The sequence below is a fragment of the Battus philenor genome, unplaced genomic scaffold, assembly GCF_028537555.1.
Source record: "Battus philenor isolate CCGP_79_NKW_IND1 unplaced genomic scaffold, ilBatPhil1.0.hap1 SCAF_26, whole genome shotgun sequence".
Classification (NCBI taxonomy): Eukaryota; Metazoa; Arthropoda; class Insecta; order Lepidoptera; family Papilionidae; genus Battus; species Battus philenor.
In genome coordinates, this window is record NW_027181689.1 from 2232017 (window position 1) to 2255489 (window position 23473).

The 23473-nt window shown below is 36.9% G+C and overlaps 1 protein-coding gene across 1 annotated transcript in view; it reads right to left on the reverse strand.

Annotated features, from left to right (window-relative positions):
* The window catches only part of dop (microtubule-associated serine/threonine (MAST) protein kinase dop), a 132843-nt gene that overhangs the window by 46724 nt on the left and 62646 nt on the right, over positions 1 to 23473 (reverse strand). The window contains exon 4 of the mRNA XM_068768613.1: positions 6190 to 6326. Coding sequence (XP_068624714.1) covers positions 6190 to 6326 — 137 coding nt within the window. The remainder of the gene's footprint in view (positions 1 to 6189; positions 6327 to 23473) is intronic.

A 23473-nucleotide genomic window follows, 5' to 3' on the forward strand; every position in this document is an offset into this window, starting at 1 on the left:
TTCACGGAGCACGGGGGATTCTCGGAGTACCTTCACAGGTTTAAACTCAAGGAGATTCCCTCGTGCTTCTGTGAGCCGGGGGTGAACCAGACCGTGGTGCACCTGGTAGCCAACTGTCCAGCATTAAAACGACTCCAATGCGATTCCAAGCTCCTGCTAGGAAAAAAGATTAGCGAGGACAGTATCGCCTCACTGATAATTGACGATAAAGGTAAGGCTGCGTTTCTCAAATACTGCACGGTCATAGTTGAAGACGTGATCAAAAGAAACAGTACCAAAAATAAAACAGGTCGGGTAAGCAGGTGAAAACAAAAAGAAATGAAAATTAAAGTAAAATGAGAATTCTAAACAAAATACGAAGAGAATAATAAAATATAAAAAAACTACAAATAATGTAATAAATAAAAAAAAATTCTGTGAAAAAATGTGCATATTAAAAATGTAAAGATCTGTCCAAAACCAAATAGGGGTACGATTTTAAAAAATCTTCACATTAATGTCGAGTTCTGGATATGATAAGTAGAAATGAAGCAAAGTGAGAAAAAGTCTGGGAACATTTATGTCATGTCGGAAAAACAGTGTCATTTGAAATTAAAACAATTCTCTACACCTCGTAATGCTGCAAGAAACGAACCTTTCAAGAATTCCAATAATCTTTCTACCTGTAAACTTGTATTACGCAAATAATTCATCGAAATTGTATTTTCCATCGAAAGATAAAGCAATTTTTATTTTTAGTTTAAAAACCTGACGCAGCCGTTGTCTTTATCTAGACACGCGTCGTTATCCATCCTGATATAGTCAGATATGCACAATTTCTAACAAAAACAATGAATCGATGCGATATGGATGCAGTCCATTTTCGTTACTAAAACACTCAAAATTATCAATATATACGTGTATACAAGAAATTTCCACCATGTACATCATTACGATAAGGTTATAGGCATTTCACTTGGACTTTAAAAATTTCCTTTCGCCGAGTAATGGTCAAGTAAGAACGATTTTAAGTTCCGATCCACCCGTAAGTGGTGTTAAAGGGACTTTTGTTTCGCAAAGCGGTCGGTGAACAGTTAGTCGTTTCATAAATAATTGTAAAATTTGGTGGTAGAGGAAATTTCATTTCTGTTGCTCACTTTTTTGTATGTTACAGTGTTATGTCTCTTAAACTATTTAATAACTTAAATCATGAGCTATTCAAAACTAAGTTGAATTCAACTAATTATTATGATTATTTTCTTGAAATCATTGGTCTTTGTTTATTTTAACGACATCCTAGAAATGTCTAGTTTTAAAAGTTATGCTTTGAGACGACTGAGACTTACGATCGCAGGTCGCGGGTTAGATTCCAAGAAACTATCTTAACTCACATTTTGTGCAAATTATATAGGATTACCACAGTTCCCCAACAAGTTTCTAGAGGATGGGCAGCAGCGTTCTCTACGTACCATAACATCACACTTCGATCGCCAACCAGTTGACTAAGCGTGGCAATTATAAATGCGACTTTAGGATGAAACAATAATGACAAAGACGAGATCCAAATAAAACTTACTTTATATCAATAGGAGATCATATTATTTTTACTCCCAACATAATTTAACCAGAGATAACTCTTCCATGCGTGAAAGGTGACACATTAATCTACATTATGAAAGAAATCGCTTTGCTAGTACGCAAGCAACAAAAACACGGTGTAGTGACATTGAACGCGACGGTTCAATCTCGCGCCCTTGGGCCGCCCGCAATACATTATTCATAACTCCGCCACTCTGGACCAAGAAAGATTCGAAACGAAGCAGATGTTGTGTTCTTGGAGCTCGTAACTATCAGTAGGAATATTAAAATGGTATCCGAAGTTACGGATGTTGGTGGAAATGGAAAATGCTAAATGTCGAGATTCCTCTTCCATCGTATATGAATGAATGAATGAGGAAATGATCCAAAGACAAACAAAACTATCCAACATTCCCAAACATAGCTCAACGGATTCCCAAGTATAAGCAACAGTGGAAATGTAGATCTTAAATCCGAGAGTGGAGGAAGGTCCTTAAGTTCGAAGTGACCGAGGACAGGCAATAACAGCTCAAAACATGCACTCACAAGACGAACAGATGACATTTTTAAGGTTGTTTGAAGACGCTAGATGCAGGTCGCTTCCAAATCGACCTATATGATCAGCAGCGTACGTCGTATGGCCTTAACGAGTCATGGAAAAGACTAGAAAATCGTGACTTTAAGCTAACTTATGAGTTCCGAATTAATAATGATTGTGATCTAAATTTAGGCGAATTATTCCACATTCTGTCAACTATTATTAGAAGGCCTCGTTCGTCTAGAGTCCAGACTAGAGTTTCCTAACGTTTTCACCGTGCCCCACAGATATGCAATTTGATTATGAAGGAGCAATTCGAAATTGGACTTGACACGAGTTTAATTCTTCAGCTTTAATATAAACATATATATGTTACAAAGAGGCGTGAGAATTTTAGAGAGATGAATCGCGGCATATAAAAAGTTGAGGAACGCTATCGTCTATACACCTATTAGTATAATAAAATTATTTCATAAACTTGCTCCTTTGTATCGCAAAACCAATAAAACTCTTTACAACTATAACAGATATATTTAATATACTTACATGTCCTTATTTCTATATGTATGCATGAAAATAAAGCACTGATTATATAATTGTAAATAAAATTATATATCACAAGTTTTTAAATACAAAAATGACACGAAAATGAAATTCTTCTTTAAATAATACAAGACGCTGACAATTGAGTGAAACACAAAGTTTTGGCAATACGGACAACGCGGCCCCAGGACTATGACAAATTGAATATAGATAAATGTAATAAAGGTAGTGATATTACCATGCTTTTTTCGTAATTGACAAAGGCTATTTGTCAGTTGATAATTCAAAACTAAAACAGCTATATCAAGATCAGGTCACAGAACCCTTAGGATGTATAACTCTTTTATAGGACTAGGCATCTGTATTCATAAATAATGCATCTTATGTTAGGAACTCCTGCCGTCACTACGACGACGCTCATGCTCTTTTTCCTAAACCCCCCACCTCACCAAGCTTTCTTAAGGCGCGGTACAACTGTTTCACTAGTCATATACACGAAGAAGTGCTTAGTGTTAAAACGCCCCAATAGAGAGATATTTATAAGAGAAGGAACGGAAAAAAGATTTGTAAGCTTTAAGCAGCGCCTCAGAAAGAGCCTGTAACGCAAGTACGGGATGCGTCTCCCCAGATTCGGTCCGTATGCTGGAAGGCGGGTAGGACCATGCAAGGTGGACGGGAATGTCCCTAGTCATATACACGATCCCTTCAAGAAGTGACCAGGCGAAAGGACACCTATACGGACCTTCACTTGACCTGTCACGTAAATTGCCCAAGAGGACTTTACTTCGTCACAACAGCTTTCTATTAAAGGATTATTAGAACTTCTAGAGCTTATATTACCGCCACTTCGGAAAACTTTAGACTCGTTTTAAAAGCGTCATATTTACTATATTACTGTTTATACGTGAACGCCTAATGTGTTACAAGACTTCACTCACAGACAATTTCGTAAAAAGCCTATAGAAATCTACAATACCAGTTTCAGATATTAAAATTTTTGTTTCACTATATATATTTTATGTATTTATTTAATACAGTAATGCTCAATACGACTAAGAAATGCATATTATCTATTGTTTCGTTTTTATCGATTTATCATTAATTTCTACAAACTAAACCGATGCATTTATGACTAGTTATTTGTTCTTTTTATGACGCCGTAGTTCGAAGAATTGCTCGTATGAAGTAGCAGTGTGTTGGGCACATCGCTCGTGCATTAGGAAGTTCCCCAGTGTGGGGATTGATAACGTCTGAGTTCCCCAAACTTTTTTGTGTCGTAGACCCCTTGCCATGTTTTTCCGTGTTGGGTAGACCCCCTACTTACCTGATATTGATTTCCTGTAAATTTCTAACTGTAGTGAAGTTTAGTGTTAAAAACTTAAAGTAAAAACACATGTATATACATATACATTTATTAATTGAATTTAAATTAAAACTACTCAAAATAAAATTTTGTATGTGTTATGTAAAATATACGTAACATTAAATAAACATAAAATAAACTATAAATAAAATAACATAAGCAATAAATCTTTTACTTCATAGGTACTCTTATAAATAATATAAATGTTTTGATATTATAAGATAGTGTGATGTAAGTAAATGGGTACTATCAGTGTATGTGTTGAGATCCACTATCGTGGACCCCCATTTTCATTTCATGGACCCCCAAATTTTTTTTCGCTGACGTAGACCCCTTGCAGGTTGTCATAGACCCCTAGGGGTCGATATAGAACACTTTGGGAATCACTGGATAACATAGTCATCGTAACGATTTTTGGGCGAAACCTGGGATGTGTTAGCAGCATCCAAATAAAACGAAATATGTTTTCAAAATAACCGCGTTATATTTAGCTATTTATGTCGGAACATTTTTATCTATTTATTCGAGTGGATCAGAGTTCCGGTGTTAGTGTTGCGTGGGCGGACTCGAGTGGGTTTAGCGCACGGCGCGTACCATTAGTCAGGAGATATAACGCCGCGCGACAGTGCGCTGGAACGATGGAAGTGCATCGTGTGGGCGGTGAGATAAATCGATCGTTACGTGGAATATCGTGTTATACTATCATATCTGCAACTCACATTATTCAACAAGAGCTAACTATATATCTTAACGTAAGGTAAAATTTCGGAATTGTCTCGACAAAATTCTTACTATCAATAGTTACAAATAAACTTTCTGTACCCGCTTTTAAGCTCCATGAAGTGTACTATCAATAGTTACAAATAAACTTTCTGTACCCGCTTTTAAGCTCCATGAAGTGTACTATCAATAGTTACAAATAAACTTTCTGTACCCGCTTTTAAGCTCCATGAAGTGTACTATCAATAGTTACAAATAAACTTTCTGTACCCGCTTTTAAGCTACATGAAGTGTACTATCAATAGTTACAAATAAACTTTCTGTACCCGCTTTTAAGCTCCATCAAGTGTACTATCAATAGTTACAAATAAACTTTCTGTACCCGCTTTTAAGCTCCATCAAGTGTACTATCAATAGTTACAAATAAACTTTCTGTACCCGCTTTTAAGCTCCATCAAGTGTACTATCAATAGTTACAAATAAACTTTCTGTACCCGCTTTTAAGCTCCATCAAGTGTACTATCAATAGTTACAAATAAACTTTCTGTACCCGCTTTTAAGCTACATGAAGTGTACTATCAATAGTTACAAATAAACTTTCTGTACCCGCTTTTAAGCTACATGAAGTGTACTATCAATAGTTACAAATAAACTTTCTGTACCCGCTTTTAAGCTCCATCAAGTGTACTATCAATAGTTACAAATAAACTTTCTGTACCCGCTTTTAAGCTACATGAAGTGTACTATCAATAGTTACAAATAAACTTTCTGTACCCGCTTTTAAGCTCCATCAAGTGTACTATCAATAGTTACAAATAAACTTTCTGTACCCGCTTTTAAGCTCCATAAAGTGTACTATCAATAGTTACAAATAAACTTTCTGTACCCGCTTTTAAGCTCCATCAAGTGTACTATCAATAGTTACAAATAAACTTTCTGTACCCGCTTTTAAGCTCCATCAAGTGTACTATCAATAGTTACAAATAAACTTTCTGTACCCGCTTTTAAGCTCCATCAAGTGTACTATCAATAGTTACAAATAAACTTTCTGTACCCGCTTTTAAGCTCCATGAAGTGTACTATCAATAGTTACAAATAAACTTTCTGTACCCGCTTTTAAGCTCCATCAAGTGTACTATCAATAGTTACAAATAAACTTTCTGTACCCGCTTTTAAGCTCCATGAAGTGTACTATCAATAGTTACAAATAAACTTTCTGTACCCGCTTTTAAGCTCCATGAAGTGTACTATCAATTGTTACAAATAAACATTCTGTACCCGCTTTTAAGCTTCATAAAGTGTCTCACGCGTAAACTCACAAATCTATAAAAAATACCGACGCGGTGAATATATCTCTTAGTATGTTCAAGACATTTCTCAAGATAAATATTTTTAAAATTGATTGATAGATCTTTCTCGAAAAAAAGGTCGTTAAAATGAAAAATGTATTTGTATTTAGAACACTCACATCTCTTTTCCACGCTTCACGCTCGATGACAGAAGTGCGTGGTGCAGCGGATGTGCGTGGTGCGCGTGGGGCCAGCGCGGACCCTCCGCCGGAGACAGGGGCCCCGTACCTGGCGAACTGCACCGTCCAGACCCCACCTGGACACAGCACACTTTAACAATCTAGAAAATGCAAGTTACCACTTTATAATAGAAGAGTAAGTAGAAACTGGAAGTGAATCTGCGATAGAAACATGTTAGAAGTTCACTATTATTATCATTAGATTATTTATTACTTTTTATCTTAGTTTTAAATCTAATAATAAAAGTAAATAATCAAATAAATCGTATAATAGTATTAGAGATATTTTAGTTGATCGAAATATTTATTACCAAATATTTCGATCAAATTTTATATGCGAAAAATAAATATTTTTACCAAATTTTACATGCGTATTCAGTAGGTCTGAGAATCGGCTACTATCTATTTTCCATACTCCTAAGTGATAAGGGTGGTCCACCCCTAATTTTTATTTATTATTTTTTAAACGAATTTTTTGGTTTTTATTTTATTATGATACAGCATACCAAAATACATACAACCCTAAATTTTCACCCCTCTACGATTAACCCTTATTTTTTATTTGTTAATTAAAAACTTTAATTTTTTTTGCAAAACAACGTTTGCGGGATCAGCTAGTAAATAAATAAAATTTGAGTGTCTGTTTAAAATATCAAAGCATTTTTTTGATAATTACTCTTCTTATAATGAAACACAAATCTGATATTCCACTAAAAGAATAATGTTTTGAGAGATCCAAACACTTCGGGCTTCGGTTTTACAAATAAACTCAACTTTAGTATTACACTCTCTAGTTTTTCCTCATTTGCCACTACATCATAAAAAAACAACGACAAAAACCAATTCACCCAGCATCCAGCGGTATCATCAAGTGGCTGCTCTATACGAGAGCGATCCGTTCAGTCGATGGCACTTCCATACACTTGCTATTTGGGTCCGTTGTCCCGGATTGGGTTATTTACCACTCGTACGTGCATAATGGGCTTTAAACTATTTTTTTAATTATTCTAATTTACATCTCTAGGTATTTTTCTACATTATTTCTTACTAAGCGCGGACAGTTGAAAGATAGATTTCCGCTATTTGATATGGATCTTTCTTCTCCCAGCTGCGTGTCAAGACAGAGTTTGACAATTTCGCTTATAGATAAAAGCAGCTAAAAGTTATGTATAAGTTAAATAAGTTATACATTATATATATAATTATATACATATATATATATATATATATATATATATATATATATATATATATATATATATATAATGTATAACTCTATTACTAAATTCTACAAACGGTTAAAAACACGGTTTTTTTGTTTTTCAATTTATTTTAGGTAGAAACACATGAATAGGTTACTCGACGTATAGTTTAAAAAGATATATAATAACGGAACTAGGGATAAGTAGAAAAATAAACTAGATGTCATTGGGAAGTCTCGTCAGCGAAGATCAAACTATGGTAGAAATTAACGATAGTCAAATAAATCTTTCACTGCGTTGTCCTTCTCACAAATTTAACTTAGTTCATTCTCTCATAAATTTAAATTTTCTCTCTGTGATTGGAATCAGTTTTATATATATATATATAATGTATAACTGTATTACTAAATTCTACAATACATGGTTAAAAACAATGCCGGGCAAGCTAGTCAAAAGATTCTGCAGTACATTCTTTCAAAAGTAAGATTAAAAAGAGATCCAAATATCAAGGCTACATTTATCTAAACATTTTAGCATCATTACAAACCCAATTGCTGATCACTGCTAAAGATTGCAACTGTATCAAAAAGGTTGCATAAGGGTTGTCACGGAAACGGGAGGTATACACAAATATCGAATGCCGAAACCAACAAATCGTGTCGCGTCAAGTTATATACTATTTCGTCCTTTGGGGGAAACCCAGGGCTTAATTTTATACCACAATACTAACCACAGGAAGCGACAACAATAGACTGTTGCAGATATGGGACTTGTAGCATTAAAAACAAACTAATGAAGCAAGCATTCGTTATTTATTTCATTGTTTTATATATATGTTATACAGCAATTTAGCGACCGTATTTCATTAAAAAATATTGACTGTATTTTATTCGTCTATCGTAATATATAGATATAAAAAAGTAAAAATGAGTTAACACGGGGAAAAAATAATTCTTCTATGAAAATCATGTAAACAATTGAATAAAACTTTAGTTTTTCTATGTCTTTTAATTAACAAAACCATTTAATGTAAGCTGGTTTACTGTAATGTTTTTTAAGTTATTTAAGAATGCAAATTTGAATAAACCTGAAAAAAGCAAAGGTTTTTTATAAATTAAATTAAATCTTTGGTATCTCAGAAACCATTGATTTTTAAATAGATTGTACTATTCGTTGATAAATGAGCAATACGTTCACCCCTTTAGCGCTTTTACACATATTTACAACCATCCTGTATATATGTCGCTTGAGCTGTTTAGACGCGTTCTTTGCAATATCGATCAATAATGATTACCATGCGGTAGTGAGTTTAACCTGATTTCTGCTTGACCTGCGATTAAAATATGACAATCACATGGAAATAATAGCTGAAAAGTATATTATTATTATTAACAATCTATAAGCAACCAGTGAAAATTGTCATGTCAACATCGCAGTATTAAAAGAAAAAATGTTGCACCTTAAAAAAATAGCCACGTGTAAACGTATCCTAAAATTTCTTTACCATTGTCAACGTCTAAAATCATTCGTCCCTTTCACTCGCTATACGTATCACGAATAGGAATTAGGAAAAAAAAAACTTATTTCCTGTTCTTACGAAAAATAGAATTTGAATTTCCAATGCGTGCCCTACGACCACGGGCCGGGTTCAACCGCCTTAAGCACGATGCACGTACATTATTTCCGTACGTTTCGATTCGGATGCCAATGTCAGTGACAATAATCCGGACGAATTTTAAACAGGCTTTAGCGATAGGCAATCGCTTTAATTAAAGTACTATGTAAATTATACGGGTAATGTTATTGGTTAATGCATGAAACTCTGTTTTAATCAAAAACTAGACATTGTATTTTTATAACATTGATACTGTGGAATACATAAATAACTTTTATTTGATAAGGCAGGGCCCCGTATAGTATGTCGTGTACTGAATTGTCATCGCCGGGGTTTTTCCAACTAAATTGTGTTACATTCAATTACACAAACCAGACTTTTTAAAAAATGACCGAATTTTTCATGTATCTTTCACTGTTTATACAATGACCGCTTACTATTAAATAAGAAGTGAACTATTCCAGACAAATGACATAAAAACATATTGTTCTTACCTTACACGATGTTCCTAGTTAAGATACCAGAGTTTTACCACAATAATCACCTAGTAACACTTTTTTAGCTGCTTATCTGGTTTGGATAAAGTTTGGTTAACTTTGACCTTTTCGGATCTCGCGGATTAGATGGGCGCTGAAGATGAAGGCATCCTGCCTAAACCTCCTTTCTAGTAACTAAGGTCAAGGATTTATTTTGGAAGCACGGACTTTATTTTCCACAATTCCGGCCGTCAGGTGTTTGAGTAACTTGGGTGAGGGCAACAAGGAGTAACTTACGAAAGGGTCCCCGAGAGTGGAACTTTCTTTGGGCTATGACTTAATATGCGTTTAGCACTTTGAAAGGCACCTGAAAGGTCCGGACCTCCAATTGATCGACTGCTGTTGTCAGGCTACCATTACTATCATCTCGGAAAGCATTGGCAACTGCAAAAGAAACTCAGCAAAGTTTTTAAATATACATACCGAGAATGTTTTAATTCTTGGTACATATACATTGCAATAGTAAAAACTCGTCTGATTTTGTACACGTACAATTCAATAAATTAATAATTATTAATACAAATTACGTAAAAATAATTAAGTAGGTAAATATTTTTTGTAATAAAAACGTTTAATTAACAGAGTTCTATTTTTAAATCTCGTTCACCTTTAAAATCAGTTTTCGTTACGTCTACGCTTGGGAAACCGTATTCGAAGCTCAGCGTTTCATATCGACCACTTTGGTAATCCTTGTACTAAGCTGTAACTGTTTTAAACTTACTCTATTGGCTTCTTCGCCGGCTTTTACTGAGAGGAAGTTGTGCCAATGTGAGTTACGTAATAATATAAAGCTTGAAACTAAACATTTTCTCGTCCAATATTTGTCAGTGCCAACAGACGATAGTCCAATGTGTGTTATCAGTTATGGGTATAGCATAGAAACATGGTCTCTCACTTCTGGCCCTGTTGGCATGTTATCTCTCAAGAAGACATGCAGAGGCCTGTGATGAGAAGAACCGTGGACAAACTAAAGTAACAGACAGAACTGATGGTCGCTTGGGTGTTGAGGTTCTGGTGTGGAGACCACGGGCCAGCAAGCACGGCTTAGGATGACAGATGACTTCGCTCAGGTCATCGGAAGACTATGGATGCCTAACGATTGCCATGTGTCAAGCAGTGGACGTAACAGAACGGTATTGATGATGATTATTTAAACAATACTTTACGACTGAAATTTTCGAACATGTACCCTTACAAGAAGCGACCCCTACATATATTGCGAGATAAATGTGAGCAAAATCAGAACGTCACACTGCATTTCACGCTTTGTGTGATCACGCCCTAAGCGGTTAACGCGCGCGTCTCTAAGCCTAGTGTATATTTAGACCCGCCCGTTTGTATGCAGAGTAAGGTCGCGTGCAGATGACTCATGATGTAATGTCAAGATCCGAATCAAGGCGAGCTTTGTAAAAAGCGACGCGGTTACTTACGTCGGTTAAGGGCGACCATGTTTTCGAAACACTTTTTTTACACGATTTTTTTGTTCTAGCACGAATCACGAAAAAAAATTCTTCATGGAACATGTAATAAAATGTTTTGTGCTGCTGAATTTAAAAATATATATAAGCAACGTGAGAAACTTAAAAACGAGTGCTAATAACAGACTTTATAACGACAATAAACCAACAGACGCCGTCAATAACGAAAGAAATATTTCAAATCCGATAGTTGTGCGAGACAAATCTAAAGTATTAACTGACGATAGGATTTCAATTGAATAATAATTTACCAGTTTATTGGTTGTAGATTTCTTTTATAGTGCGCGTCGGAGTTACATGAATTAATTTCTCCATCTCTCTTACATCGGAAAGCAAGACACGCACGTAAACGACATTTATATATAATAATAAAAAAGCTTTATTTCATTCCATAAAAATGACTTAAAAATTAGTTATTTTAAATATTACTTTGATGATTTTGTATTAAATTTGTATGGACACCCTGTGTATAACAGATGCACTTATCTATTCCCTCCAAAGGAAAGTGGAGCTGGGCAGGTCACATGGCGAGGTTCGTTGATAACAGGTGGACACAAAGGATTATAAAATGGACGGGACCACTCGGTACTAGAGCTAGATGCAGACCAAATGCCAGACGGGGTGACGAGATCGTGGCTACGGCAGGTCACGGGTGGTTCCAAGTTGCCAAAGATAAAGTAAAATAGAAAGGTTTGGGGGAGGCTTTTACCCTAGGAGGTCCATATAACGACATGTATACATGGTGGAAATCTCTTCAACCCGCACTAAGCATTTTGATACTTTACGCAACGAAACTTCTCAAATAAATCGCGCTTTACGAAATGAATTATGTTTTCCAACAGCCATATCTATTAGGCAAAGCTATATGTCATTGACATGTGGTTTTCAACTGGACGGCGCGTGACACAATCACCGAAACAATAAATTTCATCACCAGCATTACGGTCGTATTCATTGCAAAACAAAATTAACCGTCAGTTAAGTAATTCTTTATTTAACTTGATTTTTAACCTATGAAGGAGCCAATAGAATCGATCAAATGCATTAAATCTTCTTTGTTTACGGCCAAATCTCTTACCATACAGGCCGTTCGATTGTGGAATGATTTACCGCTGAATATAAGGCGTGCTATCTCACTACCTAAATTTAAAAAAATGGTTTAGAACTATTTACCAGACCTCTATGATTGTTTATCCATTAATTCATTTCTTTTTCTTCCTCTGTTTCTTTATTCTTTCTGAGGCTATTGCGATCCAAATCAGTTTCATGATTTTTATTTATTATTGTACTATATTTATAATATGTATTATACCTTATTTATTAGAAGTATATATGTCATATATTTATATATCCACACATATATATATATATATATATATATATATACGTCTGTTTGGATATATGTATGTATTGTACATGTTAACCACCAATTATTTATACTTCTATCTTTTCCATACTATAGTTGTCTGCAAGAAATTGCCTCGTGTGATAAGAACACCCAATAAACTTTTGGTTTATATTTATGAAACTATTTAATCTACCCTAGCGCGTACAATAAAGAATATTAAATTAAGAAATAAATAAAAACAAAATCTGTGACGTCATTAACGAAAAAACGTGCATTTGCAAACAAATTAATTGAGGTATCCTTACGAAGAATTTTATCAGACTTTTCCGTTAGCTTTATATTATCTATACAGGGTCATTGGTGATAGGTGTAAAAGCTATAAAAGAGTACATTCATAGTTTATTAACTGTAAATTAATAAACAAAATTGTCAGCAAATGAGCTAAAGATTTACCTCTCTTGAAGCTTTTACTTACTTTATCTATGTTAGATATCTGTCGGAATTGCACCTGATAATTCCCCCATCTCCTTTCTTTCATCGGACAAGATGTACGGATTCACGACATTCGTACACGGTAGAAATCCTTTCCACCTGCACTAACCTTACAGCATTATTGTTTTCATCTAACTATAACTTAGAAGTCTAAGTCAAGAGTGAATAAGTATTAGTAGCATCGTAGACCTCGTCGTCGCCTAGCATTAGACGAGACAGCTTTGCTTATAAACGATAAAAAAGGACATTGCATTGCCAATTGGATTAAAAGGCGTGACTTTAATCTGATTTTTTCGCCAAGCCTTTTCGTTTTCTTTACAATTTTTTGTTTAAGTTTCACTCATGGCGAATAAGATTGCCACCTCACTATTAGTTTTTTTAGCTGCAATCGTCCTTGATTAAAACTTCAAAATTGTATTTTTAGTTTGTATAAATTTTATCTGTATTTACTCGCAATAGAAAATTGTATAAGAAAAATTGTAAATAATGATAAAACCCTGTCATGACTCGCAGAAAAAAGATCCGTATCAAATAGCGGCGACCCTCTCTCAACTGTCTGCGTTTAGTTTAAGCGAAAAAAAATATTGTAAAAAAAAACTAGCGACACAAATTAGAGTTATAAAAAATAGCTACCATCATCCACTAAATCAAACGGCTGATGTAATATAAAGCTTAAGCCAAGTCATATAGATGTAATCCTACCTCCACTGATTAGAACTTGCAGTATACACGAGTGAGTTAAAAAATAAAGTGAACATTTCCTTGCACCGCGAGTATGACGTCATTGTCTTGTCTATCTGTTGATTCCATAGTTCCCAAAGTAGTCTTGGTTGACCTCCAAAAGTCTACGGGAGACTACATAGTTTACAATAAGTTACAACAAATAAGTTCACAATTCGTAAATGAGGGTACATGTAAAATTGTCTGTCTTGTCTCTCAACAGTGAATATTGACTTCTGCTCTCAATGTTCACAGATAATATTTTAAGTAGCTCAGGTACTGTTTCTTGTAAAATATTGCATATTCCACATTCAATAGCTGCAGGAGGTCCACCGAAACTAGCTAAATCATAGTGGTCTATGAGAAAAAGTTTGGGAACCACTGCACTAGTTGATTCATTTCACCCACGACTCGCAGCGAAACAAATCAGAAGTCGACAAGCGTGAAAGAGAACTCGACTACGTTCATTATGCAAGGACAGGTTAAGCGGAGCTAGATCCGCTCCGGTCCAAGTTCGCCGAACTCTGGACGCCGCTTTTGTTTTTTGACCGTCGACTGGAAATTACATGCGTTTGTGTGTAACACGAGAGTGTGCAAACGCGCGTGTGTTCATAACCGAATAATCACATGCTTCTAATTTCCTTGTACGAATTGGAAGTTATTTATACTTCTATTAAAGGAGAGTAGCTTCGGTGTCTTATATGAAATTGTATTTCTAAAAACGAAACTATTATCGCATTGTTGTCGATTAGCCGACGATAAGTGACCAAGACTGCTAAAGCTTGTCAAAGCTTGACCAAAACCACATCGCTGCCAACAGTTTCTGACGTTGTCCACGTCCCAGAGAACCGCAACGGAGATGGAGGAACATCGTGAGGATCGCTGCACTATTGAGGTCACGACCCTCAGCGTCGAGAAAACGACATAAAAAGAGGCGAAAGGCTTTCTAGAAGTGATCACTACATTAGGTGCACAGTAATTAATCGATCTTCCGTCCTAACGTATGATATCTCAGGTGAGATCCTGCTACCGAAACTGCTGTACTTTGTAAGAGCGCAAGAAGATCGGTACGAAGAGCAAGAGCACCGTCGCCTTAGCCTGACGGAACGGAACGTTGGATACTCTATTTTCAAGCTGCCGATTCTAATTTGAAGATGTTATAATTAGTGAAAAAATGTGATCAAAAATTAAAGTGAATTTGTTTATGAAATGTAATTCTCGTTCGATAAATAACACTTTTGCCAACGCTTTTTTTCAGTTTTCAAAGCAGTTATAATAATAATATTCCGGCATAGCCTTCAAGACCTTAAATTCGGTTTTTATCTCCTCAACCGTGTCAAAACGACATCTCCGCGTTGGACTTTTAAGTTTGCTGAGTGAGAGAAGTCGCACGGAGCCAAGTCACACGAATACGGTGGTAGCGGAACGATACGAGTCGATTTTTACGCCATTTTTTTATTCAAAAAATTCTGAGATTCTGACACCAATCGAAACTTGACGCGATTGAGGTAAAATATTCTTCAAAATGGTTTAAGCTGAACCAAATGATACTCCCACTTTTGACAAACGAATTATTCTACAAGTCTAGGAAAAATTTAACAACCTTTCTAAGGGCTGGTAGTTTTATATGACTATTTCACCTCGTTTTATGATCGCGGTAGTACGATTAAATGTTTTGAAGTAAAAGAAGCGAAGATGTGATTATAAAAACGAACTGAATCTTATCACCAGGTGAATCAATTAGCACAGTAATTACTCGCTTAGTTTAGTTATGCGTTTAGCTCTATCAGCGACAGTAAAATACTGTCAGTGAAATTTGAAGTAAATTGTAATTGCATTTGTCATACACCATATATGCATATGTTCATTCATTCAATTCAGTCGATAAAAGATCTTCAAAGATCGACATAATGTCTCGATTACGTCTATGGAGCACCTAGTGGAGGGCCTGTCTACACACAGACACACACACGCTTATACATATAATATATAATATTATTCAAAAAAGTATTTTGTTCTATCTGGAAGCTAATTATTGTCGCGCACTCTTTATAAAGCTATATTTGTAAAGAGCAACTGTTGACTTTCTTGCCGGCGTCAACAGAACTGCCTTTCGAGAACTATCTCGCTACTAAGCTTCCTGTAGTGAAATCAATGCCGAAATTTTATTTCGATTGACGATTCGAGAGAGTGCTTGTTATAACCATTCCGAATAAAGAATATATATATATATATGTATATATATATATATATATATATATATATATATATGAGTGAGTATGTGCGTGCGTGTGCGTGTGTGTGGAGCTTTGTTTTTTTACACGGTATCTTGACGATGGTCTTCAAGTCAAAAAAAAAAAACCATTATCGATGTACCCGCTTCAATGCACCGTGATCGATAGATCATGTCGCGCCTAGATCAGACTTTTTGCTGACGAATCGTGCGTCGAATTGCGTTGTTGGATATTTTTTATCTGTTTATTCAGATAAGATGCTTTAAATTGCGATTGATGTTGTGTTAAAATGATTGCGTGATCTTTTGATCAAAGCTGATGGTTACTAGGATATATCACCATTACATAGCGATCCAATATTTTAATTGTTACGTCATTAAAACTTACGTAAACTCAATGTATTTTAAGTTTTCAAAATTTGAAGGTGTTCTTAATAGTGATTATGAAAGATGGAGGGTAATCTTCAAGTTGTTTGAACGATTATTTCGTAACCTAAAGATGTAACATGTAAAATATAAAAAAAACATAAAAGTTTAAAACTTAACAAAGTCATAAAGGATAAGATATACTAAGATTAATATCTACCGCGGCTATATAGGATGATCGTTTATGGGTGTAAAAGAACGGCTGTAAATTTATAGATCGTTTCCTATCAAAGTTATGGTACACCCTATCAGAAAATCACAATGGATTCAAAAATAATAACTTACCTAATGACAATATAGAACAAAAATGCATTTTCAAAATTCGGATTACTACATATTAAAATTAATTATTGTTTAATATCTGTCCCTGCAGACTCTATACTGCCAATAGTCATTATCCTGTTGCATTCCAATAAAAAAAATATTGCAACATATTTCAGAACGATAGCTACAAATATATAACATATATTTTTTCTTCTTTCATTATCCTAAATACATTCAACCTCTAAAAGCTTTTACATTTATAATACATCAGCGTGTATTCGTTTCAAGGTTAAAGAATTTATTATCCCTTGGCGAGCTTTACTTCTACTCATAACAGTTCGCACAGGCTGGTTGCCTTTTATATTTTTCATGATCCGACTACGTCATTCATAAAAAAAAAACTCCTGGCATAGTAAAATTTTTTTAGGGTATTCAATTTACCTTTTTTTTATTATCTATGCAAATTAATAAAATTAGATTGTCTGTTTGTAACATTAAAGTAGTCGCTTTTTACTACGTGCATGTGTATAAATATACGATACATATAACAAAATGATATCTGTCTGTTTGTTCCGGCTAATCTCTGAAATGTCTGGAACGATTTTGATTGAGCTTTACTGTCAGGCAGCTGATGTTATAAGGAGTAACTCATGTATGTATATGTGTGTATATATATATATATATATATATATATATATATTTTATAGAGGTTTAAAAATACGTTACGTATCATAAGGCCTGATGTTGGTGCCCCGTATGTCGGACTCGATCTAGATCAATACCGACTAAAAACAATCCTCTCTCTTCGGTATCCCTGGTCCCCACGGCATGGCCGTTAGGCATTACTTCGCGGGGGGGATTTAGCCGCAGCTTTCTCTGATAGAGTGGCTGTTCAGGCCAACTTCCTCCGCTCTTGCTCTATTTTACGCAACTCCTTCAGCACCGTCGTACAGTACGCGCTCGTAAGTTCCCAGGCCGAAGGCGAGGATAGCATTGTAGCTATCAGAGTTTCAGGATAGATTTTGCATCCTACACCTTCTTCCCAAGACCTCCTGGCTTCGTTAAATCGGGGGCAGACGAAAAAGACATGCTCTGCATCTTCAATCATTCCGACACAATTAGGACAGTCAGGGGAATCTTCGTATTTGAACCTATGGAGATACGCTCGGTAACAGCCGTGGCCGGATATCATCTGAGTCAGGTAGTAGTTCAACTCTCCATGATCTCGGTTCACCCATGGCTCTAGGTTTGGTATAAGCTTACGCGTCCATTTTCCTTTCGTCGACTTATCCCAGGACGATTGCCACTGTTGCAAGCTTTTCAGTCTTCCCCGAATTCTAAGTTCAGCTGAAGTTGGGTCTGATTTGCTATTTTTGCTACGGTACAGATCAGTTCTTTCGTCTGCAAGAAGCGCAACAGGAACCATACCTGCTATCACGCATGCCGCATCCTCCGATACTGTACGAAAGGCGCTAGCTACCCGTAGAGTGCTGACTCTATAAACAGAGGCGATTTTCCGTCGGGACTCCTGTTTGCTCAGTGCGTCGGACCATATGGGTACTCCGTACATAAGCACTGACGTAGTCACCGACGCTAATAACTTCCTTCTGTTTTGCTTGGGACCTCCGACATTAGGCATGAGTCGGCAGAGTTTAGCTGTCACCAGAGACGCTTTCGCTGCTGCTCTCTCAGCCTGATCTTTAAAGTTTAGCCTATGGTCGATCATTACTCCAAGGTACCGTATAGCTGGTTGAGTTGCGATTTCACAGCTGCCGACATTGAGTGTGATGGTCTCCGCAACTCTCCTGCCAGTAATGAGCACTGCTTCCGTCTTCTGCTCAGCCAGTTCTAGTCCGACTGACCTCATCCACAGAGTGATTATTTGGAAGGATCTTTCAAATGCCCACTTCACTTCCTCCACGTGTTTCGCTACTATAACGACTGCTAGATCATCAGCGAATGCGACGAGTTTAGTTTCGCTGGGTAGATGTTTCTTTAGGAGTCCATCGTACATAGCGTTCCACAAAAGTGGCCCTAGTACTGACCCCTGTGGGACGCCTCCAGTGACTTTGTACTCCTCCGTCCCGGTTTCCGTAGTGTACATGAGGACTCTATCAGAGAAGTAACTAGCGACTATTTTACGTAGGTATAGAGGTACATTCAGTGAGCTAAGTGCCCCCATGATAACCTCCCATTTTGCTGAGTTAAAGGCGTTTTTAATGTCCAAGGTGGCAACCAGGCAGTATTTTATCGAGCCTCTCTTCCATCTTTTCCCAGACACTGCTAGTTTTGCTATATTGACTACTTGCTCTATAGCATCTAGCGTAGACCGGCCTTTTCTGAACCCATACTGTGAGTTAGCTAGGTGGGGTTCAACTGCTGCTTCGATCCTGCTGTGGATAATACGTTCTAGTATTTTCCCCGCAGTATCCAGCATACAGAGGGGCCGGTATGACGATGGCTCGTCTGGTGGCTTCTTACCTTTAGGGAGAAGTACCAGTCTCTGTCGTTTCCACGCGGTAGGAAAGGTCCCTTCCAGTAAGCAGCTATTGTAGGCCTCCAAGAAGACTCCTGGTGTTGCTACAATAGCTTGCTTAAGAGCTACGTTGGGGATCCCATCCGGTCCCGGAGCTTTGTTGTTTCCAACCCTACCGCATGCTACCATTAGCTCCTTCTCGGTAATAGGGGGGATTTCATTCGGATCCACAATCCCTAGTTGAAAGGAGGATTTTGGTTGCGTGGGGAACAGAGCTCTTACAATTCTTCCTAGTAGAATAGGACAAGTGGGCGTTGTATTCTCATGTCTCAGTTGTTTAACTACAACCTGGTACGGCTTGCCCCATGGATTCATTTCAACCTCTTCCAACAATATTTTCCACGCGTTTCTCTTGCTCTCTTTAATGGATTTATTTAATTTTAATCGCGCTTCCTTATATTTGTCGTAGAGCTGCTCGAATTGTGGTGTTTTCCGAGCCCGTTGGGAGGTTCTACGCGCCTTAACACATATTTTCCTAAGCTCAGCAATGTTATCATTCCACCAGTACACCGGTGGGGTTCGGTTGTTGTTGCGTCGCCTTGGCATTGTTGCATCGCAGGCCTCAGTCAGCCTCCTTATGATTTCAACCGCCTTTTCACTAGCACTTTTGGAAAGCAGTGGTCGATCCTCGAGTGCTATCTTGAACAAGCCGGAATCATACATGCTAGTCCTCCAACCCACTAAACCAGTTCCTGTGTGTGGTACTCTATTTGTATTCGGCTTACATGACACCTCCCAGTATATGGCACAGTGGTCGCTAGCGGTGTAAATATCCGAGGTCTCCCAACTGCTATTTCCTCTCGCTAGTGTACTGCTGACGAAAGTCAGATCCACAATTGAGCTCGCCTCGCCTCTTGTGAACGTGGGCTTATCGCCTGTATTAAGTAAGGCGACGTCCAACAGTGACATCGCTTCCAGAAGCTGGCAACCTCTAGTGTTAGTAGCTTTACTACCCCAGTCCACTGCCCAAGCGTTAAAATCTCCAGCTATAGCTACCGGGGAGTACATTCGGGCATCCTCCACTAATTTGGCCAGGAACCGGACGAACTCATCGTGTGTTAGGCTAGGTGGTGCATAGCAACTGTAGAAATGTATTCCATTAAATTTGGCTCTTACAAATCCAGAACAATTATTTTGATTACCCTGGAGAGGTTTAGTGCCACATGCCCAGATGACAGCTTTTCCTTCCTTATCGGTGATCCAGTTTAGGCCACTGATGCGCCGATATAGGGTTCCGAAATTAGTACTATGTCTAATTTTAGCTCCCGTACAGTCTGCATGAGTAGGTCTTGGGCAACCTCACAATGATTAAGATTAATTTGTAGTACCTTGATCATTTTTGAGGCTGTCTTAACATCTGAAGTGCTTTTTTAAATACAGGGCAATGACCACATCCTGCAATGTGAGCACAGTCTTCGGAATTCCCATTATCAACACAAAGGATACATCGGGCTTCCTTACCGCACTCTTTGACTTTGTGGCCTATTTCCCCACATTTGATGCAGCTCTTCGATCTGTCATGTTTGTTGCTGCATTTGTTTGCAACGTGACCATAGTGCCAGCACCTGAAGCATTTTATAGGCCTTTGAGTAGCTCTTATTCTACAATTGACCCAACCTATCTTGATGTTTTGCCGCTCTGTTAAGGTTCTTGCCAGTTCTGCTGCTACTCTAATAGAAGCCGTAAGTGTTCCTCCGTATGCTTTGCGAAGGGACTTGACACAGTGTTCAGAAATTTGGCTTCCTCCGCCAGTTATTTTCTGTAGGGCTTCTACGATTTCAGGCACCGTCGTGGTTTCGTCTAGGTCCTTAATCTCTAATTCCTGTTCAGGTACTTTGCATACTACCGTAGCATCTTTTCCAAGAACTGTGGAAATGGTGTTTCTTATCTCCTGCGTTTTATCTTTTTGATTTTTCGCTAGGATAAGAAGCATATCGCCCGTAGCCGTCCTTCTAATTTTATCAACACATTTGCCTATATGATCCGCGGAAGCATCTTTTTTGACCCGCTTAAGGATCTCGGCGTACTGATCCTTCTGGCTTGGGCGAATGATAAGAGCACTCGGACGCGTTGCTACTTTTTTCTTGGGTTGCTTTTTCTTTTTTACCTCTTTCCACTCCGAGTGATCGTGTGGAAGTGGCGGCCTTGGCTTCAGCTCTGGCCTTACCGTAACTGCTAAGTCCGTTGTATTAGCTTTTCGCAGTTTCGGTGCCTGGCTGATCTCCAAGGGTGAAGAGCGTTCCGTCCTTTTGACTTTTCGCGCTTTTCGGCTCTTCGGTGTTGCCGATTTGCATTCTTCTTCGGTTCCTTTTACAGTCGTGTCCGAATACGTTCTGTAAAGAGACGGTGACGTTTGCACTTCTCCTACAGATGTGGTGGCGTTTGATTTTCCGACGCTTCCAATTTCCCTGGTGATCTTTGCAAACGATGTACCTAGTGCGGCCACATGTTTGCGGATCTCTCCATGAACGTTTAGTTTGCCCTTTATGTAATATATATGCTAATATATATGTGTGTGTGTGTGTGTGTGTGTGTTGAATATGTCATTGAATATGTCGATTGTCCATTAAAAAAAAAACTATTTTATTAATAAATACCTATTTAATAAAATATTCGATAAAACGTGACTACAATGTTTGCAATACGCATTATGAAACCGATGGCTGCGACGCAAAGAGGTGACGCGGGTTAAATGATTCGACACTAAAAAGTCCGTGCATTTCTATATCTCATGTCTTTCCTCGACAACGGTCAACAGCGACTGTTACAACATATAAAACTCATTACTATGTAACGACGTCTAACACATATAACATATTATTGTAATTTATTGATAATTTATACTCTGATGTATTTTCGAAATTTCAAATTTTACTATTTATTTACACACACAAATGAATAAAAATCGTCAGAGCGTCATTAACACGTTCATTGCATTAGGACAAATTTCCCCAAACTTTTTCCGTGTTTGGTGGTCTACCCTACTTACCTGATATTGATTTCCTGTAAATTTCTAACTGTAGTGAAGTTTACTGTTAAAAACTTAAAGTAAAAACACATGTTAATTTATACATTTATTAATTGAATTTAAATTAAAACTACTTAAAATAAAATTTTGTATCTGTTATGTAAAATATACGTAACATTAAATAAACATAAAATATATGCTTCATAGGTACTTTTATAAATAATGTAAATGTTTTGATATTATAAGATAGTATGATACAAGTAAATAGGTACCATGAGTGTATGTGTTGAGATCCACTATCGTGGACCCCCATTTTCATTTCATGGACCCCTTGCAGGTTGCCATAGACCCCTAGGGGTCGATATAGACCACTTTGGGAATCACTGCGTTAGGAGATGTAAAAGACCCCTTGATTTTTGTTTCATGCGACTAACAAAATCGTGACACGCTCTGAAGTAGAAGCCATGTTTTAAGTTCCTTTGTGTATAATTTAATTTGATTTGATGGCATAGTAACATAATATAAGGGACTCATCAGTTCTCTTACGTAATAAAGTAAAATAAAGGTATATGGTATTCTTCGTAAAACAACAAGCTCGTACTTCTTTTGAAAAGTTGACGCAGCAAGCGTTTTAAGCGTACTGCGACACCTAGTTGAAATTAATATCAACTACAAGAGAACCTACTGGTGGGCAACACTTCTCTCTTAAAAGCGTAGATGACAACTAAAAAAGACGTTACGAGAGAGATAATATTTAACTCTTAGTAGCCTGATTTACGAAAGTGAATTTTTTTTAATATTACTGTGTTTGCTTGAGGGTCTAGACGAAGGGAAAATAGATTTTTTTTTTAATTTTGTTGGAAAGAACATTATACAACAGTAAAATACGTACAGCCAACCTATAAAAAAAACTAATAGTAATGTGAACATTCTGGTTAAAAGATTGGTATTATTAAAATTAAAACTCTAGGTTATTAAAGGTTAAAGAATTGTAAGGAATATTGTAATAACATCACCTCCTAGTCCTATACAGATCAAATAGTAAATTAAGATACTCTTGTCTCCATAAAATATTTTGATTAAAAATCATTTTTTTTAAATCGAAACCAAGCATTAGATTTGTAACAAGACAACAATAAATCGTTGAATAAAAACAAACAAAAAGAAACATAGGTAAGTTACTTTTTTGACATTGTTCCGTCCAGATTCCCACTGCAACGCTTAGGCGTCATTCCTTTAAGATATCTGTGGGTAACATCTTAATCGCCATTCTTGCCAGGCTAGTTGGCGATAGCAGTGCGATATTATAGTGCGCAGAAAACGATGATGTACATCCTCTGGAAACTTGTTTGTGAGCAATGGCAATCATATGTGAGAAGAGGAGTCAATAATGTGTGTGTGACACA